Source organism: Balaenoptera musculus, chromosome 2 (genome assembly GCF_009873245.2).
Source record: "Balaenoptera musculus isolate JJ_BM4_2016_0621 chromosome 2, mBalMus1.pri.v3, whole genome shotgun sequence".
Taxonomy (NCBI): Eukaryota; Metazoa; Chordata; class Mammalia; order Artiodactyla; family Balaenopteridae; genus Balaenoptera; species Balaenoptera musculus.
The window spans coordinates 138,447,722-138,473,486 of NC_045786.1; the positions used below are offsets into that span (position 1 = coordinate 138,447,722).

At 37.9% G+C, this 25,765-nt stretch overlaps 1 protein-coding gene across 7 annotated transcripts in view; it reads left to right on the plus strand.

Moving 5' to 3' along the window:
- SYNE2 (spectrin repeat containing nuclear envelope protein 2) overlaps nucleotides 1-25,765 on the plus strand; it is a 313,385-nt gene that overhangs the window by 112,281 nt on the left and 175,339 nt on the right. For all 7 annotated transcript variants that reach the window (XM_036839615.1, XM_036839636.1, XM_036839653.1 and 4 more), the window contains 15 exons: nucleotides 390-539; nucleotides 2,357-2,530; nucleotides 4,860-5,018; nucleotides 5,320-5,493; nucleotides 8,323-8,457; nucleotides 9,854-10,012; nucleotides 13,021-13,232; nucleotides 13,379-13,469; nucleotides 14,299-14,417; nucleotides 14,921-15,047; nucleotides 16,527-16,684; nucleotides 17,505-17,652; nucleotides 18,325-18,935; nucleotides 21,323-21,502; nucleotides 23,394-23,544. In XM_036839615.1, coding sequence (XP_036695510.1) covers nucleotides 390-539; nucleotides 2,357-2,530; nucleotides 4,860-5,018; nucleotides 5,320-5,493; nucleotides 8,323-8,457; nucleotides 9,854-10,012; nucleotides 13,021-13,232; nucleotides 13,379-13,469; nucleotides 14,299-14,417; nucleotides 14,921-15,047; nucleotides 16,527-16,684; nucleotides 17,505-17,652; nucleotides 18,325-18,935; nucleotides 21,323-21,502; nucleotides 23,394-23,544 — 2,748 coding nt within the window. The remainder of the gene's footprint in view (nucleotides 1-389; nucleotides 540-2,356; nucleotides 2,531-4,859; nucleotides 5,019-5,319; nucleotides 5,494-8,322; nucleotides 8,458-9,853; nucleotides 10,013-13,020; nucleotides 13,233-13,378; nucleotides 13,470-14,298; nucleotides 14,418-14,920; nucleotides 15,048-16,526; nucleotides 16,685-17,504; nucleotides 17,653-18,324; nucleotides 18,936-21,322; nucleotides 21,503-23,393; nucleotides 23,545-25,765) is intronic.

The window sequence follows — 25,765 nt, forward strand, 5'->3', positions numbered from 1 at the left end:
TCATGTACAGGTTTTTGCGTGGATATACAGCATACAGATTTCTAGTTGAAATTCATTTACCATTAAGGAATAACGTTAAGCATTTTTGCCTACTAGATTTCAGGGTCCTTGAGAACATACACTAAGCTTTATTTATCTTTATATTTAGTATAGTGCTTCATAAAAGCATACCTTTAATAAATAATTTTTGAACTTGAATTATTAAATTATTCTATTTCTTATTTTTAACAATTTGAGACTGAGGTGTTGTATGGGAAATTTTATAACGTTGTTACTAACTGATAAATCCTAAAACTCTATTGAATATATTATGTTCATTTATTGTTGTTAATCATATATCTTAGCATAAAAATATAGGCATTATATTTCATGACATTAATTTTTTATAGGAAATGAACCTGCCCCTTATAAAAAAGCAAGATGAGCCCTTTCTTGACAATTCTGGAAATACTCAACTATCTAAAGAAGAGAACCTAACTGCTGATTTTTCAACAGATATGTCAATAGAACTTCCTGAAAATCGCAGTCAGAATATTATGGTAAATAGTCATACTTTATGTATTTCACTTGTATATAGAAATAATTTAACTTTGCTGGTTTTCTTTTGAAAAAACCATATTGTTGAAACAGTGGTAAATGGATCATTAGATAACATTTAAAGTATGGTCATTTTCCAATAAAATGCCTAAGTGGTTCCCTCATGCAGTGGTCTTCAGTGTTAAAGCCCTGGGCGTCTCACTCACTGAGGAGTCTGCAGACACGCAGAAGCAGTCATGACTTCTGAGCTGTGGAAATGGAGCTGATATTTTCTTCAGATTGCTTCTGACTAGTGTTCAGAAATTGTCCGGCTTTAGGCTAGCCACTGGTCTGTGTCTTGCTTCCTTTCTGTAAAATGGAGGGAAATAAAATCTTTATTTCTTGCTTTGTTGGGTAATTCAGAGGATGACTTTAGATTATAGATAAGAATATGGAACAGAAACGACAACAAAAAAAATCATACACATGTAAAGTGTAACACCTATGATTTTGGAAGTGTGCCTCCTTCAGAATAGTAACTTATATAGTTTTAAAGAAAGTAAATTTTTTTTTTAATTAATTAATTTATTTATTTTTGGCTGTGTTGGGTCTTCGTTTCTGTGCAAGGGCTTTCTCCAGTTGCGGCAAGCGGGGGCCACTCTTCATCGCAGTGCACGGGCCTCTCACTATCGCGGCCTCTCTTGTTGCGGAGCACAGGCTCCAGATGCGCAGGCTCAGTAGTTGTGGCTCACGGGCCCAGTCGCTCCGCGGCATGTGGTATCTTCCCAGACCAGGGCTCGAACCCGTGTCCCCTGCATTGGCAGGCAGATTCTCAACCACTGCGCCACCAGGGAAGCCCAAGAAAGTAATTTTTAACTGGCTTTGGCCAGTTGCCATGATGGAGTGCCCATGTTTTCCCACCGTGAAAAGACATAATCATAGAAGATATTGAAAAATCTGAATTTGTGCAATATGCTTTTAGAATAGAAGAATATAGAATATTTTTCTCATACATTTAAAATATGATCTGATTGAAAACAACTTTAAGAATGTGTCTGTCATGTAAAGCTGTAGCATATCAACCTGTAGGATATTGAGAGATTATTAATGGGAAAAGGCTTAATTTTGTTGAAATTTGATTCTGATGTTTCACAACTACTATTGCTAATAGCTGTATTTAATTAAATTGTATACAAGTTTTAGAAATGTGTTTATAGAGTCAATACCCTAATTTTCTAAGCTCTAATCTTCTTATCTGTAAAATGGAGATAACAGTAACTAACTGATAGGGATGATATCATTCTGAAGAAAATTTTTGTGAACAAATCTTTTAATTTTTAAAGTGATATATGCTTAGATAACTAATGAGAACATACTGTATAGCACAAGGAACTCTATACTTAATGCACCGTGGTGACCTAAATGGGAAGGAAATCCAAAAAAGAGGGGATATATGTGTAACTGATTCATTTTGCTGTACAGCAGAAACTAACACAACATTGTAAAGCAACTATACTCCGATAAAATTAATAAAAAAAAATAAAGCTATATATGCTATCATAAAGTATTGTTATCATTGTCCAAAAAGTAGATCTTAAATCATTAAAATATGTTGACTTAGCACTTGTTTTTATTTTTTTATTTGTTTTGGCATGATAGTTTAGTATGCATTTTAACTAAACTTTATAAAGATAATATTAAAACATTGAGTTTAAAAAACAGCCATTGTTTTTGAGGTTTTCATTGTTCAATTAATTCGCTATAGGGATATAACTTTTTTAAATTGAAAATTATAATGTAAATGTTACCATTTTCATAGTGATAATTTTGAATGTTGTAGGCTGGGGAAGAACATGAAAAAGAAAATGAAGAATTTACAGGGACACTGAAAGTGGCTGGAGAGGTTGAAAAACTGGTTGGACAAGTGGAAATCTGGGAGGTGGAAACCACATCTGTTTTGGATCTTCTGAGACAGCAAGGTGATGTAGATACCTCAGTGGAAGAATCTTTGCAGGTATGAGTGGAAAAAGTATTAAAAAGACAGCTTTTATGGTTGTAGGCTTATGTATTAAGATAAAAAGTTTTAAAGGAAACAGTAATAAGACTACTGTTAGAATTTTCTTTGTTGGGGTTTTTAAAAAATGGCGTGGAATCTCAACCCTGGATCATTTGCTGTGATTTTGCTTGAAGACAGAGGATAGATTTGAAGACTAATAATACCTTAGGATTTTAAATTCTTGAACTAATTTTCCCAGCTACAGGATGGAGATTAAAATATTCTCTTGTATCAGAGGGCAATGAGATGAGTGAGTTCAGTCTCCTATAGCTCAGTGCAGTGCTAATGTAAGAGATTATACAACCTATGCTTTGAAAGATCAACCCCTTATTAAGCTTTCCCTTCCTTACCTGTTGCAGGGAGGGGCTGAATGTTGTTAAAACTCTGTTCTGTCTTTATTCTCAGGCAGTGGACTCATTGAAAAGCAATGAGGCAACAGTGTATTTTAATATCGCTCAGTTCTCCCTGGAAAGAAGTTACAGTTGAGGTTTTACTGAGTTCCAGCTCAGCTATAAAATTTACAGAGCATGTCATAAGTTACAACCAGATGGAAGGTTCTTGGGATAAAGGAACATTTGTGTAATTCTTTTAAATCTACGTTTCTGAAAGGTGTATATGTAGCATTTTGTGTTTTCATTGTTTATAAGAGTAATACTTTTTATTGCTTTGAAAATATTATATAAACTTACCTGTGCCATCTGCCAGTGCTTTTCTAATTTTATTTTTGTATTTATTTATTTGCTGTATCTGGAATTTATTTTCGTGAAATAAATGAGTAAGAAATGAGAAATTCAATATTAAAAAAATATTTCAAAGCTATAACAATGATCCCTGTTATAAACAGTGAAAACACAAACAAGCTGAAGTATACTTCCGTTAAGAAGAAATTAAGTAGATCTTTGTTGGATCAAGATATATTGTAAAGTAAGAAATGCAAGTTGCTGAGCAGTATGGGTGATGTGATCCTTTCAGTATTTTTAAAAACAGTTGCTTTTTTAAACTTTATGCATTTATATCTATAGAAAAATATCTATAAGCATATACAAATAGCTAACTCTGTGTATCTTGATCCTGCATTATGCCCAGCTCTTAGTACATTTCCTGGTACCTAGTAGATATAAAGTAAATATTTTTTAAATGAATGTGTGCATGATTGATTAAATGACAGTTAAGGGAGGGATGGGGAAGAAGAGGAACTTTTTCTTTATGTGCTGTATACCTCTCCATTCTTTGAGTTTTTGACAGGAGCTTTTGTTACTTTTATGATTCAAAATAGAAAAAATTGAAGTTACAAATGAATGAGCTAACTTTAGAACATTTAAATAATGTCTAAAAGTATAAAGAGGAAAATAAAAATCACCATAGTTCCACTGCTCTAAGATAGATAAGATCAACATTTACATAGTTGATATCACACAATATAATTTCTATTTTATCATACCCATGCCACCTCTGAGTTGTAATTAAAAATTTTTTTTGTTAATTTGATAACTGAAAAGTGGTAACTCATTATTTTAATTTGCACTTATTTGATTACATGTAAGATTGAACTGTCTTTCATATATTCATTAGCCATTTGTTTCTGTGAATTATATCTGTTTTTGTATTTTCTGAATTATCTTTGGGATCTTAGTATTTTTCTTACTGAATTTATAAGCTCTCTGAATCATGACCCATTTTCATTTGTGTGGCATATATTTTTACCAAGTTGTTGACTTTTAAGTTGTTTGTTTTATTTCACATAGAAAATTTTTGTATTTATTTAGTCATTTCTGTCTCTTATGCCTAAAAAGGCCCTCTGCACCCAGGGAGCAGATCCATTTTCATGGATAATTTCTTCTTTTCTAGCTTCATATTTTGTATATAATTTTCTAATTCATCTGAAATTTATTTTTGGTATGTTGTATAAAGCATGGTTCTAAAAAGATGTTTTCCAATAGCCATTTTCTCCAATAACATTTATTGAACTCCCTTCTGACTGATTAGACTTACAACAATCTCTTTTTAAGGTTTATTACTACCTTCTAGTATTTCTGTATTTCTTCTAGTCTTTATTTTATTGAAGTGCTTATTATATTAAAAAAATCTATAAAAGACTGTTGCTCAGAATCTGATTATAAATATAAAATTTCAAAATGAATGTTTAAAATAACATTTTTTAGACTATAAATTTGCCTCATTTTGGATTAATAGTTAACTTTTTATGATTTCCTGATGAGATTGTTAGGGTTAATGTTTAACATAATCCGAATATTTATTGTGATCTCACTTTAATTTGTTTTAATAGCATCTTATTGCCAAAGGCTCTATGTATGAAGAGCTTGTGTCTAGAACTGAAGACACTTTACAAATGGATGTGCAAAATGTTTCAAGCCAGGAGTCTCTTCAGTATGTGATCACAGCTGGGCTTCAAGCAAAGATTCAAGAAGCTAAAGAGAAAGTCCAGGTCTCTCTTTAATATTCCCTATTTAGTAAATTTAGTCTTTAAAACTGAGTGGTCAGTGAGAGGGCAGGGAAGAGGGGGGGATTGCCTTGTAGTTTGGAAATGTTTTATGAAATATTAATTTTGCCTTATATTTTATTTCTTTATTATTTCGAGCATGTTGGAAAATATCAGTATAATAAATAGGATGTTCTTATGTCTAGTGGGAAAATATGAGTTGCTACTCAAAGAAAATATTTATTAACTTATGAGTTTTCTAAGAAGTTGGGCTAAGTGTTAAGTTGAGAATTTTTTGTCATCACAGATCAATATGGTAAAATTAGTAGCAGTGTTGAAGAACTCAACTGATGTTTCCCCAGACCTGGATGTCAGGCTGAAGGTGGAAGAATCACAGAAGGAACTTGAATCATACATTACAAGGGCTGAACAATCACTTGGCCAAAGAGAGAGCCAGAGAGGACTAATTTCAAAATACAAGGTGCGGCTCTTTCAACCATCAAATGTAGGACATTTATCATTAGTAGATATAAATCTACCTCATTTGAAATCAAGATGGTTCCATCACTGTAATTATAACAAAGTTATTGTAACTTTAAAAAATTTCCAAGTTTTATACATTGTTCCCCAGAAACTCTTAAAAATAAACATTCAAACGAAGATTTTTTTTAATTCACATTTTACTGTATGAATGAACTCAGTGGTATAGTGTAAAAAGCATGGCTGACTTCTATGACATTGAGCAAGAATCTAATTTCTCTGGCTTTTTTAATCAAATAAAATGGACATAATAATTCTAGTCTTATCCAGCTGCCAATAAATGAAAATAAGGTATGTGAAGAAACTTTGAGTGGTTAAAATTCCCCAAATGTAAAATAAAACCTTTATTATTAAAATGCTTTGGTAAAAGCTACTTATGAACATATGCTTATCAGCAGTTAAAGATCCAATAGTGTTTTGTATGGAGACAGTTTTAGGTTGACTTTTCATGGTCTGATAGGCAGCTTAAGATGTATTGAAATCAAGAGGTACAAACTACTGTGTATAAAATAAATAAGCTCCAAGGATATATTGTACAGCACAGAAAATATAGCTATTATTTTATAACTTTAAATGGAGTATAATCCATAAAAGCATCAAATCATTATGTTGTATACCTGAAATTAATATAATATTGTAAATCAATTATACTTTAAAAAAAAAAAAGATGTGTCCAAAGCAGACTCACTATTAACTAACACTGGAGGTACTTGGGGATATGAAATAAGAGTAAAACAAGGTCTCTACCCTTGGAGGTTGGACAGGTAGAGAAATATGTGTTCTTTCCTTCATTCATTTATTCAGCATTTAACAAGTTTATTGAACATTTAAAATGAGCTAGGCATTTTGGGGGAGATAAAGATGAAGTAAATCCAGAACAGTAATAGACTAACAGACATAGAAAACAAACTATGGTTACCAAAGGGGATAGTGGTGGGGTATGGGGGGGGGAGATAAATTAGGAATTTGGGATTAACATATACACATTAAGTATATATAAAATAATCAACAAGGTCCTATTGTATAGCACAGGGAATTCTACTCAATACCTTGTAATAACCTATAATGGAAAAGAATCTGAAAAAGAATATATATATATGTATATTACTTTGCTGTACACTTGAAACTAACACAGCATTGTAAATTAACTATACTTCAATTTTAAAAAAAAAGATGAAGTAAAGCAATACTGCCAGCGCTACTGTGCACAGTTTTTTCAGGAAAAGGAGCTCCTACAGGAGCCTCTCTTCATTCTCCTTGTGGTCTCCTTCTCTTGTCTGGGCTCAACCCTCTTCTGGCTTTCTGGACTGTTAACCGTATTGGACCCTAATATCAGGTATTTCAGCATTGCTTTTCCCACAGCCATCTTATGCTGCTTGCACCTTGCCGGCCACCAGCTTTGACCAATTCCCACTGTCTTTTTTCCCCTCTTCTACTCCCATATGCTGAGAGTGCTGAACTAAACTTAAGAGTCAGTTGTTCTTTTAAGTAATCACTAGGCTGAATTTCAAAAGGACAGATACGGTCAGCTGAGGAAAGAGGGAAGAAAAAGAAAAAGCAGAGGCCGCAGGCCCCTCCTCTACCAGAGAGAGGAGTTACAGTGTCAGTTTTTGCACCATTTTCCTCTCCCTGACCATCTTCCTTTTGGAATCTGAGGCCAGGGATTTCCACCCTTTTGTCTCTGGCATTTAGTGAAGTAGATCCATTTTCACAGCAGAAGCAGAATCCCTGCCCTGCCAGGTACTGCCCTGAGACCCCCTGGGACTCCTGGGACACATGGGTGGTAGGAACCCCCTTCCTGCACACAGGGCTAGCATGTCTTCCCTGGCCGTAAATCTAGCAATCCTCACAGAGGCTTTGGAAGGAGGTTCCTGGGCGCTCAGGTTGTACCTTTTCTGCAGGAGACCCATAATAAATATGTAATAAGTATATGAATGACTTCCCACCCTGCTTAATTGCTTTCTCCCCCACAATTACTTTCATCTTCTTATAGATTTTTCTGCCCTTTCACAGACCCCAGACTATTTTTGTTCTGTCATTTGGTAGTTACCTAAGCCAGGTTTCTGTTCTTATAGAGTATTGCCAGGTAATATTCTATAAGAGTAGGTAAGTGTGAAGTAAGGGACGAACACATTCCTGGGAAGGCAGACCCCATCCCCATCTCCTGCTGTTCCTTCCCTGGGATGGGACTGCGATTATGGTTGGCCCTGGGCAAAACTTTGAAGTCCATGATAAGGGGATGTTGCCTCCTTGCAGTATAAAATGCTTATGCACAGTATTAAATATTTGCTATCTTAACCCTACTATAAATTGTATCTTATTGCAACACTGATCTCTAATACAAGCTGGTATACTCTTAATATTGTATTACTTATGAAGTGTGGTCGTCTGCTCAATACTTAAGAATTTTAGAGGATACTTTGCCAGTGGCTCATAATAAGCCTTTCAGTAAGCCTTTTAAATATTTATCAAAGGGGTACCAAAAACCATGTTGAATATCTTAAGGAAGTCTTTATCCTGGCCTCAAATGTGTAACTACATTTGAATAATGAATATTTTGCAATTCTTTTCAAAAGAATTCAAGGGATACAAAAGGGAGATCAACCTCAATCTACAAAGAGAAGTCTCCCCTAAATCTTCAAATAGTCTTCATGGAGTCCTTTCCTGGTTCTACATGTTAAAGACTCTAAAATTCTACCTGTTAAATTAGCTTTGAGGACGTGGCAGTAGAATAAGGCTTTCATGTTCTTGTTTGTGGTTTTATTTTTAGGAAGCACTAATAATTTTTAATACTAAAAGTCTGGCCAAGTATTTGAAAGCTGTTGAAGAATTGAAAAATAATGTAACTGAGGATGTAAAGCTGTCTTTGGAAGAAAAGAGTAGAGATATCTGTGCCAAGTGGGAGGTAAGAACGTGCATATGTGTCTGGAGCTTATGCTTATAGATCTGACCCTGGACCTGTTTGTCATCAGAGTCATCTTTGGTGGTCCCTTGTCTGCCCCGTATCACGGAGGGCTGATCACTGTAGGCTGTGGTTCTCAGGCCCGGCATCAGCTGGCTTCTGTCTGTGTTCATCCAATGACAGCAGTGTTTGGAGATTAAAGGGTGATTGGAAGGTGGAAAAGGAAGAGTCCAATGGCTTTCTTTCCCTTTCTCTCTTGCACAGTGTCTCTGGCAGCTGTGTCTCCCCCTGGCTGCAGGTTCCATGGATGCAGCTTCTGATGGGTGACCATTCTGCCTGGGCTCTGCTGAAGCCTCCAGCCTAGGGTGGTAGCAGCTTTCTGCCGATGCCAATCTCTGTATTACCTTACCGTCCCCTCTTTGGCTTTCATCTCTTATAATCGATTCCCTGCATTTAATTCCCTCTGAGTTAAATATTTAATGTTTTCTGGTTTCCTGGTTGGATCCTGACTAAGACAACTTATTGACACATATAAACATATAGAGTTTGATAGAAAGTAGGTATAGGCTTTGGTGGCTAACAGACCTGGATCCAGCAGCTATGACCTTGGGCAAGTTGCTTACTGGGAGCTTCAGTGATAAGATGGGAATAATTCCACCTACTTGACAGGATTGTTGGCAAGGATTTATATAAAGCACCTACCACAGAGATTGTGTTTAGTAAATGGTATTTAGTATTAAGTGTGTGCATGTGTGTGTGTGAATATATGGGGAGAGAGAGAGAGAATAAGGTAATATAATTGAATATCTACTGTTAAAGGCCTTCTTAAAACACATTTTAAAATAAACTTTTAGAACAATTTTAGATTTACAAAATTATTACAAAGGTAATACAGAGAGTTCCAATATACCCATGACCAGTTTCCCCTGTTATTAACATCTTACATTAATATGGTACCTTTGTCACAATTAAAGGACTAATATTGATAGATTATTAACTGAAGTTTATACTTTATTCATATTTCCACAGTTTTCCCCTAATGTCCTTTTACATCTGTTCTGGAATCCCATTCAGGCTACACATTGTAGTTACTTGATATTTCTCCATAGGCTCAGATATGTGTTTTGTAATATTTTCTCCCAGTCTGCAGCTTGTCTTTTAATTCTAACAGTGTCTTTCACAGCTAAAACACATTTTTAGTTATTAGAAAGAAAAAAAAATATGTTTCTGGTATATTTTAAAACATCCTCCCCAAAGATACATGGATGAATCACAAGTTCACATGAGCTCTGTTTCTATCCTTTGTTACAACAAATATTTTTGTGTTTCTAATGGAAATCTTTTCAGTATATCCTATTATGGTTAATATGTGCCTTTGGTTTTTTTTTTTTCTTGGCAGTCGCTTCATCATGAAATGTCTTTGTATATTCAACAACTAAAAATAGACATTGAAAAAGAAAAACTTAGTGACAATATTGCAAAACTCGAAAAACAAATAAATAAAGAAAAGAAACTAATTCGCAGAGGAAGGACCAAGGGTCTCATCAAGGAACATGAGGTAAAAACCTGTTCCCATTCAAATTTTGTTATCATTGTGGGGTTTATCTTAAATGGTTTAGTATGCCCTTGGCTAGGGTTAAATCTGCTCTGAAAATTACTTCAGCCCTTTTGTCCCCTGGGGATCATCGCTTCTGCAGTCCAAGCTCTAACTAAAGGCCGTGCTTCTTGTTTTTTGGAAGTGAGAAAAATTCAGAATTGAGTTAATATTTCTTCTTTATATATCTCAGTGGCCCCTGTCCTGAGACTCTGGTTACAAGATGTGTCACCTGCTATTGAAGTTCCCATAGTTACTTTTGTAAGGACGGTGTCCTCAGAAACACGGGTTTTGTGAAAGATACCAAATCAGGATATAAACCAGCCAGGGCAAATCTAATGGTCTCTTTTTGGTCCTCATCCTGTTTGATTGCTTCTGCATATTTGACAGTCCTGACCCCTCTTTTCATTTCTTTTAAACTTTCTACTGCTGTGGCTCTCTCGATACCAATCTCTCTTGCTTTTTCTTATTTTATTATTTTGGGGGGAGACCTTCTTTTTAGTGTCCTTCACTAATTTTCCTTTTTTATTGTGTTACCCTGATGTCTTAGTTTTGGGGTCTCAGTTTTTGGCCAATTTCATGCTTGCTCCAGGTAGTTGTATGCACTTGGGCGTTTTAACTGCCCTCTCTACAATGATAGCACCTCTCATTGTCTCCCGCCTAGTCCTTTCCCCTGAGCTCCAGGTTGTGTTTCTAACCAAGAAGTAGATATCACCAGTGTTCCCCAGAGATCTCCACTTCAGCATGTCCAAAACCAACCAATAATATCTCCTCTTGAACTTTTCTTCCTCTTATGTATCCTGGTTATGAAAGGCATTGCCATCTCAGAACTCCCTCCCCCCTCCCCCTTTCCTTCTCACTCAGCCTTAGTGTAGTCGGTTGCCAGCTCCCATCTGTTACTCTTCAGAAGAGCTGCTTCTTTTCCTTCCTTTCCACCAGCGTTGCCACTTCCCTTAACCTGGGGTCATTTTCTCAGTATGATGGTGGTTGCACTGTCTTCCAGCCCCATCACCAGAGTGATCCCTTTGAACCACAAATCTTATGTCACTGGTTCACCATTACTCCCGGGACATCTCCAAACGCCTCAGAAGGCCACATAAGGCCCTTCACGTGTGGCCCCAGGACACGCCTTCAGCACCCCTCCAGCCATGTCCTTTCAGAACTTCTGGAGCTTTTCTTTTCTCGGCTGCTCCTTCCGCTAGGCATGACCTCTCTCCCCTTTTACTTGGAAGGACTTGTACGTGTTCTTTCCACCTCTAGCTCAGATGGCTCCTCCATGTGAAGGAGGCTTTCTCTGACTCCTTAAGGCAGGTAGTGGCCCTGTCAGAGCACTTTTTAGATGCACATGGGAGCCTTCACAAGAGCATGATGACCCAAAGAAGTGACCAGAGCAGGAATCTTTTATACCTTTTAGACAAAGAAACAATACATTTGTGAAGAATTGGCAAGACAAAGGAGTTTGGGCTAGGGGTAGTAAAAAGGTGAAGAAGGAACTAGGAAGGTAAGGGTTAGGGTACAGGGTTTGTTTGCAGATTCTTTTGGTCCCATCTCTGGGCTGATAGAAACTCTGTCTCCAGTAAAAGAAACTTTATTTCTTGTTTTTAGGCAGAAAAGGGGAAACCTTTTCTGTTTCGTTTTTCTTTTTTTTGGCCATGCTGCGTGGCTTGCGGGATCTTAGTTCCCTGACCAGGGATTGAACCTGGGACCCAGCAGTGAAAGCGCCAAGTCCTAACCACTGGACTGCCAGGGAATTCCCTCTGTGTTTACTGCTTCTTAATTGCCTTCAGTTCAAAATTATTTTCACGTCCTAAACCATAATGGAAAAGAATATGAAAAAGAATGTATATATATGTTTAACTGAATCACTTGGCTATACAGCAGAAACTAACACAACATTGTAAATCAACCGTGCTTCAATTTAAAAAAATAATTTTCACATCAAAGAGGCATACGTTGGGTTGACGTGTTCTGGTTTCCTTCACTACATCACTGGGCTGCGGCGAATCCCTTTAGGGCTGACTGCTCGTCTTTGTTTCCAGTGCCCATTCCCACACCAGGCACACAGTGGACGGGCTTATAAAAGAAAGTGTTGGGGTTTTTCTTGTTTTTGTTTTTTTTCCTTTTTTTAAAAACATCTTTATTGGAGTATAATTGCTTTACAATGGTACGTTAGTTTCTGCTTTATAACAAAGTGAATCACCTATACATATACATATATCCCCATATCTCCTCCCTCTTGCATCTCCCTCCCACCCTCCCTATCCCACCCCTCTAGGTGGTCACAAAGCACCGAACTGATCTCCCTGTGCTATGCAGCTGCTTCCCGCTAGCTATCTGTTTTACATTTGGTAGTGTATATATGTCCATGCCACTCTCTCACTTTGTCCCAGCTTACCCTTCCCCCTCCCTGTGTCCTCAAGTCCATTCTCTATGTCTGCATCTTTATTCCTGTCCTGCCCCTAGGTTTTTCAGAACCTTTTTCTTTTTTTTTGGTTTCCATATATATGTGTTAGCATACGGTATTTGTTTTTCTCTTTCTGACTTACTTCACTCTGTATGACAGACTCTAGGTCCATCCACCTCACTACAGATAACTCAATTTCGTTTCTGTTTATGGCTGAGTAATATTCCATTGTATATATGTGCCACATCTTCTTTATCCATTCATTTGTCGATGGACACTTAGGTTGCTTCCATGTCCTGGCTGTCGTAAATAGTGCTGCAATGAACATTGTGGTACATGACTCTTTTTGAATTATGGTTTTCTCAGGGTATATGCCCAGTAGTGGGATTGCTGGATCGTATGGTAGTTCTATTTTTAGTTTTTTAAGGAACCTCCATACTGTTCTCCATAGTGGCTGTATCAATTGAAAGTGTTGTTAAAGTCACACACATGTGTTAGTTTCTAATCCTCATGGACTAATCATGTAAACTCATTTGAAACACACTTCCTGCTTTATTTCCTCAATCAGGCCTGCTTTTCAGAGGAAGGCAGCCTGTACCAGCTTGATCACCACATGGATGTCCTGCGGGAGTTGTGTGAAGAGCTGACTTCACAGAAGAGTCAGCAAGAAGTGAGGAGAGCGCTGAAAGATTACGAACAGAAGATAGAAAGGCTTCGGAAATGTGCTTCCGAGATTCACATGACACTGCAACCCACGGTGGGAGGCACGTCGAAAAACAAGTTAGTGCCTCGTAAGAATAGCTGCATGTCAGGGAGAAATGAGATAAACCCTCTCTCGAAATCAAATGACACTGAGTATTATTCATTCTCTTTTAGGCTTTGTTTTTCTCCCTGTATTTTAATATGCAATTTTGATTCCTTCCTAGGGGTACCTCAGACACATCTGAGAATGGAGGAAGGAACGCCCTCAGCGAGGTGCCATCTGCAAAATCAGACAATCAACCATCAGCTGAAAAGGTGTTAAATTTGGATAATGTATTTTAGAAGTAAACCCAATGAAAAAAGCCAGGTGTACAATAATCCACTTCTCATTGAGTGTTGCATTTAATTATCTGATTGTTTCCATCAGCTGAGAATTCCCACTTAAATAATATAAGGAAGATTGCTTTTCAAAGAATTAGAATACAACAAACCAAAGCTATGGCAAGCATCACTTAATCTTCCTCTGAGGATACCAGCAGCTCTTTCCAAAAGAGACCATTTTGAACCATTATGAATGCACGCTGTCTGCGTGTTACTATTGAGAGCACAAGAGGCTGAGCTTAAACTGCACAGATGCTTCAGTGTCATTGCCATGAACTAGTTCATTTGTCATTTGTCTTTTTCTCATTAAAATGTCTTTTACTTTCCTTGGGAATTGGAGTTTCTAAATTCTTAAATTCTAGGAAAGTGGGGATTTGCTGTATGTCACAGCCCAGACTGCCTGTCAGAAGGGGTAGGGAAGGAACAAGGTGTATTTTTTTTCAGAGGTCTGCTCCTGCATGCTAGGCTTCTGTCTGCCTTGGACCATGGCTGTGTGGTCACAGGCAGAAACAGCACTTAGGGGCTGGGAGAACTCCTTTATCCTGCTGACATACCAGTTAGAAGGTGAGAATCAGTCTAGTAAATCTCCTCTGTCCTATGGAAAGACCTTTCTCTGAGCTGAGAAACTTTAAATAAATTGTATTATCTCCTGGTTTGGGGTATAAAGAATCAGTGATATCCCTTTGTATCACAAAATGTTTATCTTTTCCAGACAATTAAGTATATTGAAGATAATATGTTTACTATTTGTGTATTTGCTTAGGCAATGGAATCGATTAAGGATTTTAGCCTGGAATCCAAGTTAAAGCCTCAACAGGAGGAAGGTGTTATGGAGAAATATGAAAAGGATCACAGTGCATCTATAAATAGTTTACTAGAGAGGTAAACTTTTAAAAAAAGATTTTTTTTTTATTGAAATACAGTTGATTTAAAATGTTGTGTTAGTTTCAGGTGTACAGCAAAGTGATTCAGTTATACATACACACACACATATATATGTATATATATGATGTATGTATGTATGTATATATCCTTTTTCAGATTCTATTCCCTTATAGATTATTACAAAATATTGAGTATAGTTCTCTGTGCTATACAGTAGGTCCTTGCTGGTTATCTATTTTATGTATAGTATTGTGTATATGTTAAGGAGAGGTAAACTCTTTTAAACAACTAAAAATCCAGCAAATATCTTTCATCAGTGCAAACGTTGTACTTTAATAAGTAAGTTTTTATTTTCCTTTAGTCATAATTTTTGCATGTGATCCAGTAACTTAAGCAGAAATTCTCTGGGATTTCCTCATGGACAATTGACAGTAATTAAAAAAAATTTTTTTTAGTCTTATTTTTAAAATTAAGTAACATTGCATTTAATTTTTTCCCAGGTATGATACACACAGAGACAATCTTGAACTACACCTGCAAAACAGCATTGTCAGGATTATTTCTGATTTCTCTAGTGACAAGGAAAGGAGTAGTGTTTGTCTACAGGATAAACTGACAGATCTACAGGTAAATACTGAAAATATTACTAGAGGAGTTTTATCTTTTATTAGAAAATAATACCGCCATAAGTATAGACTTCACCATTTTTGTTGTGGTCTCACATGCTAGATGTTTCTGAAGAACTCTCTGTCACCGGATTTCAGAAAGACACCCAAACCCAGGAAAGAGTTTGTTCGGGGTGCTAATTTATTGCTCATGCTCTAATTTGATATTCTATGTATTGTGGCTTGCAGAAGTTTAGATTGTGTTTGGGATGGGGATGAAGGCTTCAGATGAATTGGTTGAAACAATGTGTTTGAAGGCGATTTCAGCCAACACAGCTTCTGGTTTGCTCCAAAATTAACAATATGTGAAAAACCAGCGACTCCGAATTTTTGTTTCAGTCATCTATCATCTTAACCAAATTGTCGCATTATCTGTCTGATGTTGGGTAATAAGAAAGGGGGAGGTCGTGGACGGAGTTTTCTCTGTGCGTGATGGATGATCTTGTGGAGAGCCATCAGAGGGAGTACTGCATTTGACTCAGGAGCTGCAGAAAAAACAATCTAGTGATGGGCACACCAATCGTTAAGTTCTACAAATAAGTATCTTCCTTATTTTGAAGATAATCTGTGCATTGCAGTACAACACCGTCGTATGCTTGGATGTGCATTAGAGTGAACCCTTACAGAAAGCCCATCAGGTGGAGAAAAGGTCACGGGTGCTTCCTACAATGCCCTCTCATATTTTCTAGTTATCTTCCTTTCATGATGCCAGTTCCTGAATCACACTCTACCAAATGGCTCTTCTCTATTTTCCATCTGAATAAGCAAAATTCATGTGTTAAAATCTCTGTTGTTCAAGTAATGGATGTAGCACGTTTTCATCACAATTAAGAAGCTGTCTTGAGACCTTACTCCTGTGACTGAATAATAAGTTGGTTAGAAAAACTATACAAATCCTTGGGGAAAGTGAAGAACAAATTATACTGATGAGCACTCAGATTCTATAGCAGTGCCTTTTTAAAAAAAAAAAGAACCAAGATAAGGAGTTGGAATAGTATAGAATTTTAGATGTTTAACTATAAATTATAAATTAATTTTATTCACTTCTCATTTGATAGAAATGATTTTGGTTCATTGCAATTTTAGTTTAAGGAGAAAAAAAAAGACTAGAGAAAATAGAATATCTAATAGAATATGTTCTTATATCTCTGTGTATCTTTCTGAATTGTATTCTGTGTATCTAACTTCAGGGAAGGGCATTTGGATTCCTTTGAAAGCCATGTTGCTGATTCCCTTGATTTCATTCAGTGGATTCTCTGAGAGCACAGTTAATAGCATTGCTCTCTGAAGGGTAGTTTACTTGTAAAATATATTTTCAAATGTATTTTCATGTGAAACTTTGTGTTTGTGCCCACAATTGTGAATGTCTCATTTTGTAAGAACAGAATAATTGTGCCTATTAACCCATTCATTGAAAAATTAATTTACATGTTTCATCCAGGTCTTAAAAAATGAAACTGATGCTTGCTGGAAAGAGTTTGAAGTCACTTCACTGAAGTTAGAAGAGCTGGAAAGTGACATTAGGAAGCCTTTTCTAGTTAAGGCAAGAGATAAATTAAAGGAGAAAGAAAGAGAGCTTCAGATGACTCTTAATACGAGGTATAATGCTGGGATCTATTAACCATGAGTTTACTAAATTTACTAAATTTTAAGAGAGGCTAATATTATACTAAGTATGTTATTTTATTTAGTTGTCACAACAACCATAAGAGAAGCTGGTGAGGAAACTGCTGCTGGGGGAGGTTAAATCACATAACCAAGCCACACTACTGGCCAGAGACTTAAGTGGAACTTAAAGTCTGTTGAGTTCCGAAGGCCGTGCTCTTCCCACCGTCTCCCCTTGAGCCTGAATTTAGCCACGTCACGTAATTTCTCTGGGCCTTGATTTTCTCATTTTTAGAATGAGAGTGCTATTGTTATCCCTTTACATAGGATGTGTACCCCCAGCACATCTCCCCATTTTACATAGGAGGAAACTGAGGCTCAGAGTCTATATGTTATTTATCCAGGGTCACACATTTCAACTTATTATTGGCCTAGACTTTGAATCCTAATATATTTCCACTAATAAAATAATTAGTATGCATAATGAATTTCTTTGTCATCAAGGCAAGGTTCAATTACATTTAGTATTTTGTATTTCAAAAGAGAGAGAAAGGCTTAGTATGCTTTACAACAGTTTTCCATTTAGCGCAGTATCAGTTAAATTATCGAGAGTACTTGGATATAGCAAACAACTCATTCTTTGCCATTGTGGATCACTGGGTTTGGGTTTTAATGTGATGATCTATACACATCATTGTATGTATTTTTATTGAATAATTATTTTCTGTTCTTGGTTAAATAATGGCATTAATATGTTTTATAAGATATCTTTCTGCTGTGTTTTCCCCTCATGTCTGATTTATTTTTCACCCAGAATGGAGTCTTTGGAGACTGCGCTGCATATTGTGTTACCTGTGGAGAAGGAGTTGCTCCTTCTCTGTGACTCAGACCTGCTCCTCTGTGAAATGGCCATTCAAGAATTTAATCTCACTGATGCTGATGACATTTATCGAAACCTGAGGGTAAATATAAATTCTCACAGTGTATTTATAGAATAAACAGTTCTTCGGAGATTTATACACGTTTATGCTTTTTTTAAAATTATACATCCATAGTATTTATTTCAAAGATAAGCCACGGCAGAAAAATCTTCAATAATTTAGACTTGATATTTATTTCTCAACTCTTTAATTCCTTGCCAATTTGGAAGTATCAATAGGTACCATGGAGTAAATAATGACATATTTTCTTTGAATTAAAAATGAAGGCTTGCTTATGAATGCCTTCTCCAATGACTGAAATCCTAATTTTCTCTCTGTACTAGACTAAGATGCTTAAATTGTCATATTCTACAGTTTACTTATTCCAAATCTCATCTTAAAAATATTTTTTTTATTTTTCAAATTATAAACAGATGTCTCAATAGTTCAACCTGTAATTATTTTCATTGAATCAATAGATTTATATACCTCTTTTGGGGATTTAAATATCAGGAAGGGTATCAGATAATGAAACAGCTGGGCCATCTGATCATTTGTAATTAAAGTGTTCCTTCTGTCAAAACTGTCAGACTTGGTTAAACTGAGAAGCAGTTTTCTTGATCAAATCTAGTGACATAATTTGAGGTTAGTTTCTGCTGTGCAGTTTTTCTTTTTTCTGCCTCAGTCTTTCAGCTTTTCTTACCTTTATTTTAGAATATCCAAGATTCCATAGTAAAACAGATTGAAATATGTAATCATTTGGAACAGTCAGGCAACTTTGCATTAAAGGAATTAAACCCGCTTGACCTGCATGCAGCACAGAATATTATCCTGAAACACAGAACACAACTCGAAGAAATGAACCACAAAGTCCAGAGGAGTAAAGATACCCTCAAAGTTCTGGAAGATTTTTTGGCTTCTCTGAGAGGAGCTGAACTCTCTGGTGAGCTTCTTATAGACCTTTCAGCCTCAGGTTCACAGGTGGTACCAAGAAGTACTTTGACGGTGGAAAATAAAGAGGGAAGAATTCATCAGATGAAAGACAAGGCCAGACATTTGGACGAACGTTTGAAGGTGCTCGGTATAAGCATTAAAGATGCTGAACAGGGTGAAAACACCTCCTGTGAAAAACTTCTGAATGCTTTGTCCAGAAGCTTATCTGAGACACATGGCTCTGGCAGACAGGAGGAACTCACTGAAGAAGATGAGTTATTAGAGACTTGTATTTTCAAAAATAATGAACTCCTGAAAAATATTCAAGATGTACACAATCAAATCAGCAAAATAGGCCTGAAAGATCCGACCGTTCCAGCTGTAAAACAACGGTAGGTATCGTTTTCGTCCATTTCCATGCAAGATGACGATTTTCTGTTTTTTCCTTTTCCCAAATATCTATTAGGTGAAACAAATGTTTCCTGTGTCTTTCTACTTCTGTGCCATCCCCCTCTATTCAGGGTTCAGCATTCTTTTTTGTAGGCTTTTTCAAACAAGCTTTCTTTTTGTTGAGATTGTGCCTTTACAAAGTGTTATATAATTTTTTCCTTTGAAGTTTTCATTCTTATGGACAGAGGAAGAGTACAATAAGATATGTGTGAAGTCCATGAGTTGCTTCAAAGTCTCTTTGCTGCTGTTTATTTATTATGGAGTTCTCCTGATGGGGGAAGACCTGGGAAACTCTACACATTTGATAATAGAGAACAAGTGGTGGAAGATGCACATACCACGCCTCGTCCCTACTTCTTCCTTCATTATTTGGTCCTCTCCCCTCCTCCCGGCAGGATTAAGTTTAAGAGGTAGACTAAGGTTAGTGTTGATTCTGGAGACTCAGCAGAACTGGGATTACCTGAGGTTCGCAGCCATCTGTACGAGTGCTGCTATTGTCATTGTGGCATTCAGCGTCGGCCTCCAGGTCCTGAAAATGAAAATGAAAATGTTAGCAAGAGTTAGCAAAAGAGTCACTTTTGTGAGCCCCCCTCCCCCTTCTAAATCTCGCCCACTTTCCATCTCTTCTGCCCACTTCTAATCCCTCAGGCTCAGTGCTTTCCTGAGGCTGTTTAGCTGATTAAGCTCTTCCCTCTGAAATTTCCCTGAGCGCTCCATCTCAATGGGACTTCCATTTCAACAGCGCTCCAGTTCTTCATGAGGTGTGGAACTGGTTTAGTTATTAATTTGATTGTTAATGCATTTATTATAGATTTATAAATAATTAGGAATAAATTAACTTATTAATTTATAAATGAAAACTATACTTTGATAGATAGTAAATTGCTTTAATTTTTAATTGAGTTACTAATAGAATAAGCCAGGCACTGTTTTAGGTCCTGGGAATACAGCAGTTAACAAAACAGACAAAAATTCTTACCCTTGGTAGAGCTTATTATCTAGTGGGACGAGGAAGACATGCAGTATGTTTGATGGTGATAAAGACCATGGAGAAAGAGTAAGTAGAGAAGGAAGAGGTGGTTACAATTCACACAGGGTCAGCAGGCACAGTTTTACAGAGAAGGTGACGTGTGAGCCAGGTGGGATGAGCGACAAGCCAAGTGACAACCTGGAGGAAGAGCCTCCCAGGCTGAGGGGCTATAGGTACAAAGGGCAGGTGTGGGACTGGGCCTGGCATGTTTGAGGAGAGACGAGGAGGTGAGCAGGTTAGCAGGGAGGGGGTCACAGGGGTCACGGGCAGGATGGAGCTTAGCTCCTGTAGGGACCTGTGGGCCATGTGTTGACTTTGGTTTCTTTGTTGAGTGACATGGGAAGTCATTGGAGGCTTCTGAGCAGAGGGAAATGATTTGGTTTTCATTGTAACAGGCTGGCGTGTTGAGAATAGACTGTAAGACTCAAGGCAAGACTCAGGAAGTCTAGTTTGACCTATAGCAATAATCCAGGTGAGGAGTGATGGTGGCACGGAACAGTGGTGAGGTGGCAAAAAATATTAAGATTCTGTATGTATTTTGAAAGTAGAGTCCACAAGGTTTGTTGACACATTGGACATGGGGTATAAAAGAAAGATTGGAGTTACCGTTAACTGGGATGATGAAGACAAGTTTATCAGGCATTGAATGAAAGATCAGGTGTGCTCAGTTTTAGACACAATAGGTTCAAAATATTTATCGGATGTTCAAGTAGCACTGTCAATAAGACTGTTAAAAATAGGTGGCATCAGATGTCAGGAGAGAGGTCTGGGCAAGGTATACATCTGAGAGTCATCAACATTTTAGAATGCTGTTTAAAGCCATGAGATGGATAAGATTACCATGCTGGGCTTCCCTGGTGGCGCAGTGGTTGAGAATCTGCCTGCCAATGCAGGGGACACGGGTTTGAGCTCTGGTCTGGGAAGATCCCACGTGCCGCGGAGCAACTAGGCCCGTGAGCCACAGCTACTGAGCCTGCGCGTCTGGAGCTTGTGCTCTGCAACAAGAGAGGCTGCGATAGTGAGAGGCCCGCGCACCGCAATGAAGAGTGGCCCCCGCTTGCTGCAACTAGAGAAAGCCCTCGCACAGAAACGAAGACCCAACACAGCCAAAAAAAAAAAAAAAAAAAAAAAAAATATATATATATATATATATATATACACACACACATATATAAATAAATTAAAAAAAAAAAACCTCATGAGGACAAATTAAAGTTAGTGTGCTCCCACAAATTACCCATATTTGTGTTGAATCAAATCACCTAATTGGCCATTAAATTTTTCTCTCTCATAATCAAGGAAAAAATCGTTACTCAGACTGGATAAGGATCTAGATGAATGTGAAGAAGAGAAGAAACACTTGCAAGAAATGGTGAATTCTCTTCCACAATTCAAAGACGGCAGAGAGAAAGCTCTGAGTCAACAGTGCCAAGGCACAGCACTCTTGTGGGAGAATACAAAAGCTTCAGTCACTGAATGGTAAGGAAAAAAATTCCTCCCAAATCTGAAAAATTGTCTGTGGCACAATTAACTTTTTGAAATTTGTATGTTGAAAACACGTTCCCATGGGCCTCAAAGAGAGGCCAACTTAAGGGTTTCACGCTCGAAGCTCAGTGGACCAACGTCTGGGGCAAGACCTGGAATCCTAGATTACGGACAAATGACTTTAAGAGGTTGTCTAAGAGGGAAGACAAATACATAGTGTATTTATAATTATTATTGCTCCACCTATATTAGTTTTCTATTGCTCCTGTAATAAATGACCACAAATGTTGTGGCTTAAAATCGGCACAAACTTATCTTACAGTCTGGAGGTTGGAAATCCTAAAATGAAACTGCATTCCTTTCTGGACTCTCTGGGAGAAAATCTGTTTCCTTGCCTTTTCCAGCTTCTAGAGGCCACCTACTCCATTCCTGGGCTTGTGTCCGCTTCTTCCATCTTTAAGGCCAGCAGTGCAGCATCTTCAAATCTCAGTCTCTCTCTGTCTTTCTGTCTCATCTCTGCTTTTGTTATCACACCTCCTTCAGACTCTGACCCTCGTGCCTCCCTCTTATAAGGCCCCTTGTGATTATCTTGCACCCATTCAGATAATCCAGGATAATGTCTCTATTTTAAGATCCTTAATTTAGTTGCATCTGTAAAGTCCCTTTTCCTATGTAAGGTAACATATTCACAGGACCCAGGGATTAGGATGTGGACATCTTTGGGAGTTGGGGGCTTATCCTACCACACTCCACTTAAATGGCAGATGTTGCCAGTCAGTTACTGCCATCTTTCCTACAGAGCCTGGACAAGGCTCAGAAGTTTTCTTAATTCTGTGGCAGCCCTTACCTATCAGTCCTGGTTGGCGATTCAGCTGAAGAGTCTCCATCCCTGCCTTCTCCCTTTACTCTCTGCCTGGGGGTAGGAGTAGTTGAGAGGGCTGACCCCTACAGGCTGTACCACCCAAGCCAAGGGTTCCAGTTGGGTTAGGAAGTTGGAGGTACTAGTATGAGATTAGTAACCAAGAAGAGAGAGAAGTCAGGGTGGTCTTAACCCCCTCCCTTTTCAGCAAGTGGTTCCAGCAGCTCCTACTGACACCTCTTTGGCTTAGGACACTTTCCCTCTTTCCCCTTGAGCCCAGGTGCTGTACCTATTTTTGGAAGGGTTAGTCTCTGGGTGTCTCAGCTCCTTGGTGGTTTCCCTTAACTTTACTATCAGTGGTCCTTTCACCACAGGACTCCATCTGTGGAGTTCCTGCTTCCTACTGGAACCTGAGTATACAGTGGTCAAGATGAAGTCTCTCTGTGGATTTGATCTAGTCTACCCTTCGATTTTACAGAGGAAAGAACTGAGGTCCAAAGAGCCTCAAGTAACTTATCTAAGGTCGCATGACTAATTAGTGCCCAACCATAACTAGAAACCAGGTGTCTTAGCTGCCACATCGTCTGTACTAAACTTTTTTTTAAAGGGCTAAATCTAGAATGAGTTGAAATAGACATAATTGAATCATATTAAATTAACACTGAAGCAATCTCTAAGAATAATGCTGGGGAGGCATTGTTTTCCAAGTTATCTTTTAGTTAATGATGAAATTGAGGTGCTGATTCCTTATGGTTACGAATCCTGTGTTTCTTTCCAGAGCTTACATCTGGTGACTTTTTAATATCGACCTGGTGAAAATAGTAATCCAGTGATTATTTATACCATCCATTTGTCAAATAAATATATATGCCATCATTCTTAGGTTAAATTGTAAAACAATATTATAAACCATGTCTAGAGGAAAAATCCTTCTATAACTTATTAGTCATTACTGTAGGATACTTACAAAGAGAAAGAATGGTTTTGTTATTTTCAGAAATTTAGCTGTTTTACTTTTTTTCATAGCCTTGACCAATGTGAAAGAGTTTTGGAGCTCTTAAAACAATATCAGAATTTTAAAAGTGTCCTGACAACTTTGATTCAAAAAGAAGAGAATATCATCTCCCTCCAGGCTTCCTACATGGGAAAGGAGAACTTGAAGAAAAGGATAGCAGAGGTGAGTCCAAATTCCAAAGGAAACTTTACATAGCAGCCTCACTTGCAAGCCCAACAATAGAGAGGATATTATCAATGGAGTCACTTTCGAAACTTAGTTTAGAAGAAGTTACTAGTGACTTTGTTTTACCAGATATCTAAGAATTTATTGAATTTATCCCCGGGGCTTGAAAAAAAAAATTGGTCCCCAGGTTAATGCTGGGTTGCATCTGTTTGGGTTTTGATACTGATGGTGTGGTTCTTTTGGAGTCTGGGGTTGCCCCTGCCGCGACCTCTGAAAGGTTGGAACAGTTTGTGCACTGACTTTCCACATAAAAAAAACCCCTGAGACTTCATTGCAACCTTGAGAGAAAGAAGGTACTAGGAAAATCCCATCTGTTGTTAGTGGATAAAGGAAAAATTATGTTCTTATTTCTTCCCTTTTATTTCTTCTTAAAGATGTGTGAGCTTATCTCCAAGTTGCTCCGTCTATGTTCATAGCCTCGCCGATCACAGCTTCATAGTTTAAGAAGAATAACACTTTTGGACACTAGATGTCATTATTTTCTATGATTTTATGTGGTTATCAACCAGAGTGGCAGAAGAATGGAATAGTTAGAAAAGGATACACTACACTGTATTACTGTACACTAGAAAGTTGCTTTTCCTCTTGGTTTTATGAGTACTCTATGCTAAAGTGCTGTCAAAATATCAGAGGCATTGGTGAAATATCATCTACTTGATACACCTGGTTGTTAGAAAGCAATTTTATTAAAGTTCCCAGTGGCTGAGCGCAGCATCAGTGAGACTTATATACACACATACCCTACCTTATCACACTTTGCTTTATTGTGTCTTTTACAAATGGAAAGGTTTGTGGCAACCCTTTGTAGAGCAAGTCTGTCGGTACCATTTTTCCAACAGCATTTTCTCACTTTGCGTCTCTATGTCACATTTGGGGAATTCTTGCAGTATTTCAAACCCTCCACCACCAAAAAGATTATGACTTGCTTAAAGGCTCAGATGATGATTAGTGTTTTTAGCAAATAAGTATTTTTAAATTAAGGTATGTACATTTTTTAAGACATAATGCTACTGCACACTTAATGGACTACAGTATAATGTAAACATAACTTTTATTTTTTTTTTTTTTTTTTTTTTTTTTTTTTTTTAAATTTATTTATTTATTTATTTTTGGCTGTGTTGGGTCTTCGTTTCTGTGCGAGGGCTTTCTCTAGTTGCGGCAAGTGGGGGCCACTCTTCATCACGGTGCGCAGGCCTCTCACTATCGCGGCCTCTCCTGTTGCGGAGCACAGGCTCCAGACGCGCAGGCTCAGTTATTGTGGCTCACGGGCCTAGTTGCTCCGCGGCATGTGGGATCTTCCCAGACCAGGGCTCGAACCCGTGTCCCCTGCATTGGCAGGCAGACTCTCAACCACTGCGCCACCAGGGAAGCCCCCATAACTTTTATATATATCTGGGAAACCAAAAAATTCATGTGACTTGCTTTAATGCGATACTCCCGTTACTGCCATGGTCTGGACCCAAACCTGCAATGTCCCCGAGGTATGCCTGTAGGCCAGATTCTTACAGACAATTTAGTCTTTGTCTAGAACTCTTATCCCTGAGGCTGAAGTGACACTCAGAGTCACATCAGTGCCACAGATGAGGAGTAGCCCCTGCCTGCGGCCTCCTTTCTCAGACGCAGTTTCTTGGAACTGACCGATCAGAAAGAGCTCTGCTTGGACACCAGTTGTACAATATGTGACTGTGTAACTGGTTTCCCATCAGATTTAATCGAGGGAGACCACCATGCTAGGAGCAGGCTGGCAGTCGGAATCTCTTAGATGCAACCTGTCTGGTTCCATCCAGCAGAGGCAGCTTCTGGGTTTGGCAGTCTTGGGATCTAGGAGGATCGTGTCCCTCATCCAAATGGATTAAGGAGCTTTGGTTCTCAGAGTATCCAACACGATCAGCTTTACAAAATCCCCTCAGCCTTGTGGCCTGGTTCACATAGCTACTTTTCTACTGTGCCCCTGATACCATTTTCCCAGCTTGCACTCTTGTTTCAGGATCCAGGTCTCTGCCTTAGATACTCACAGATCCTGGGTCGTTGCCTTTCAAACTGACCAGATAGTGAATCCCTCTTGACTTGCAGCTGTTCTTGGTTTGTGCCAATCCTCCTCACTCCTGGAGTCCTGCCTTTGTCCCACTAAGTGGGATCCTGTTACCAGCAGAGCTGT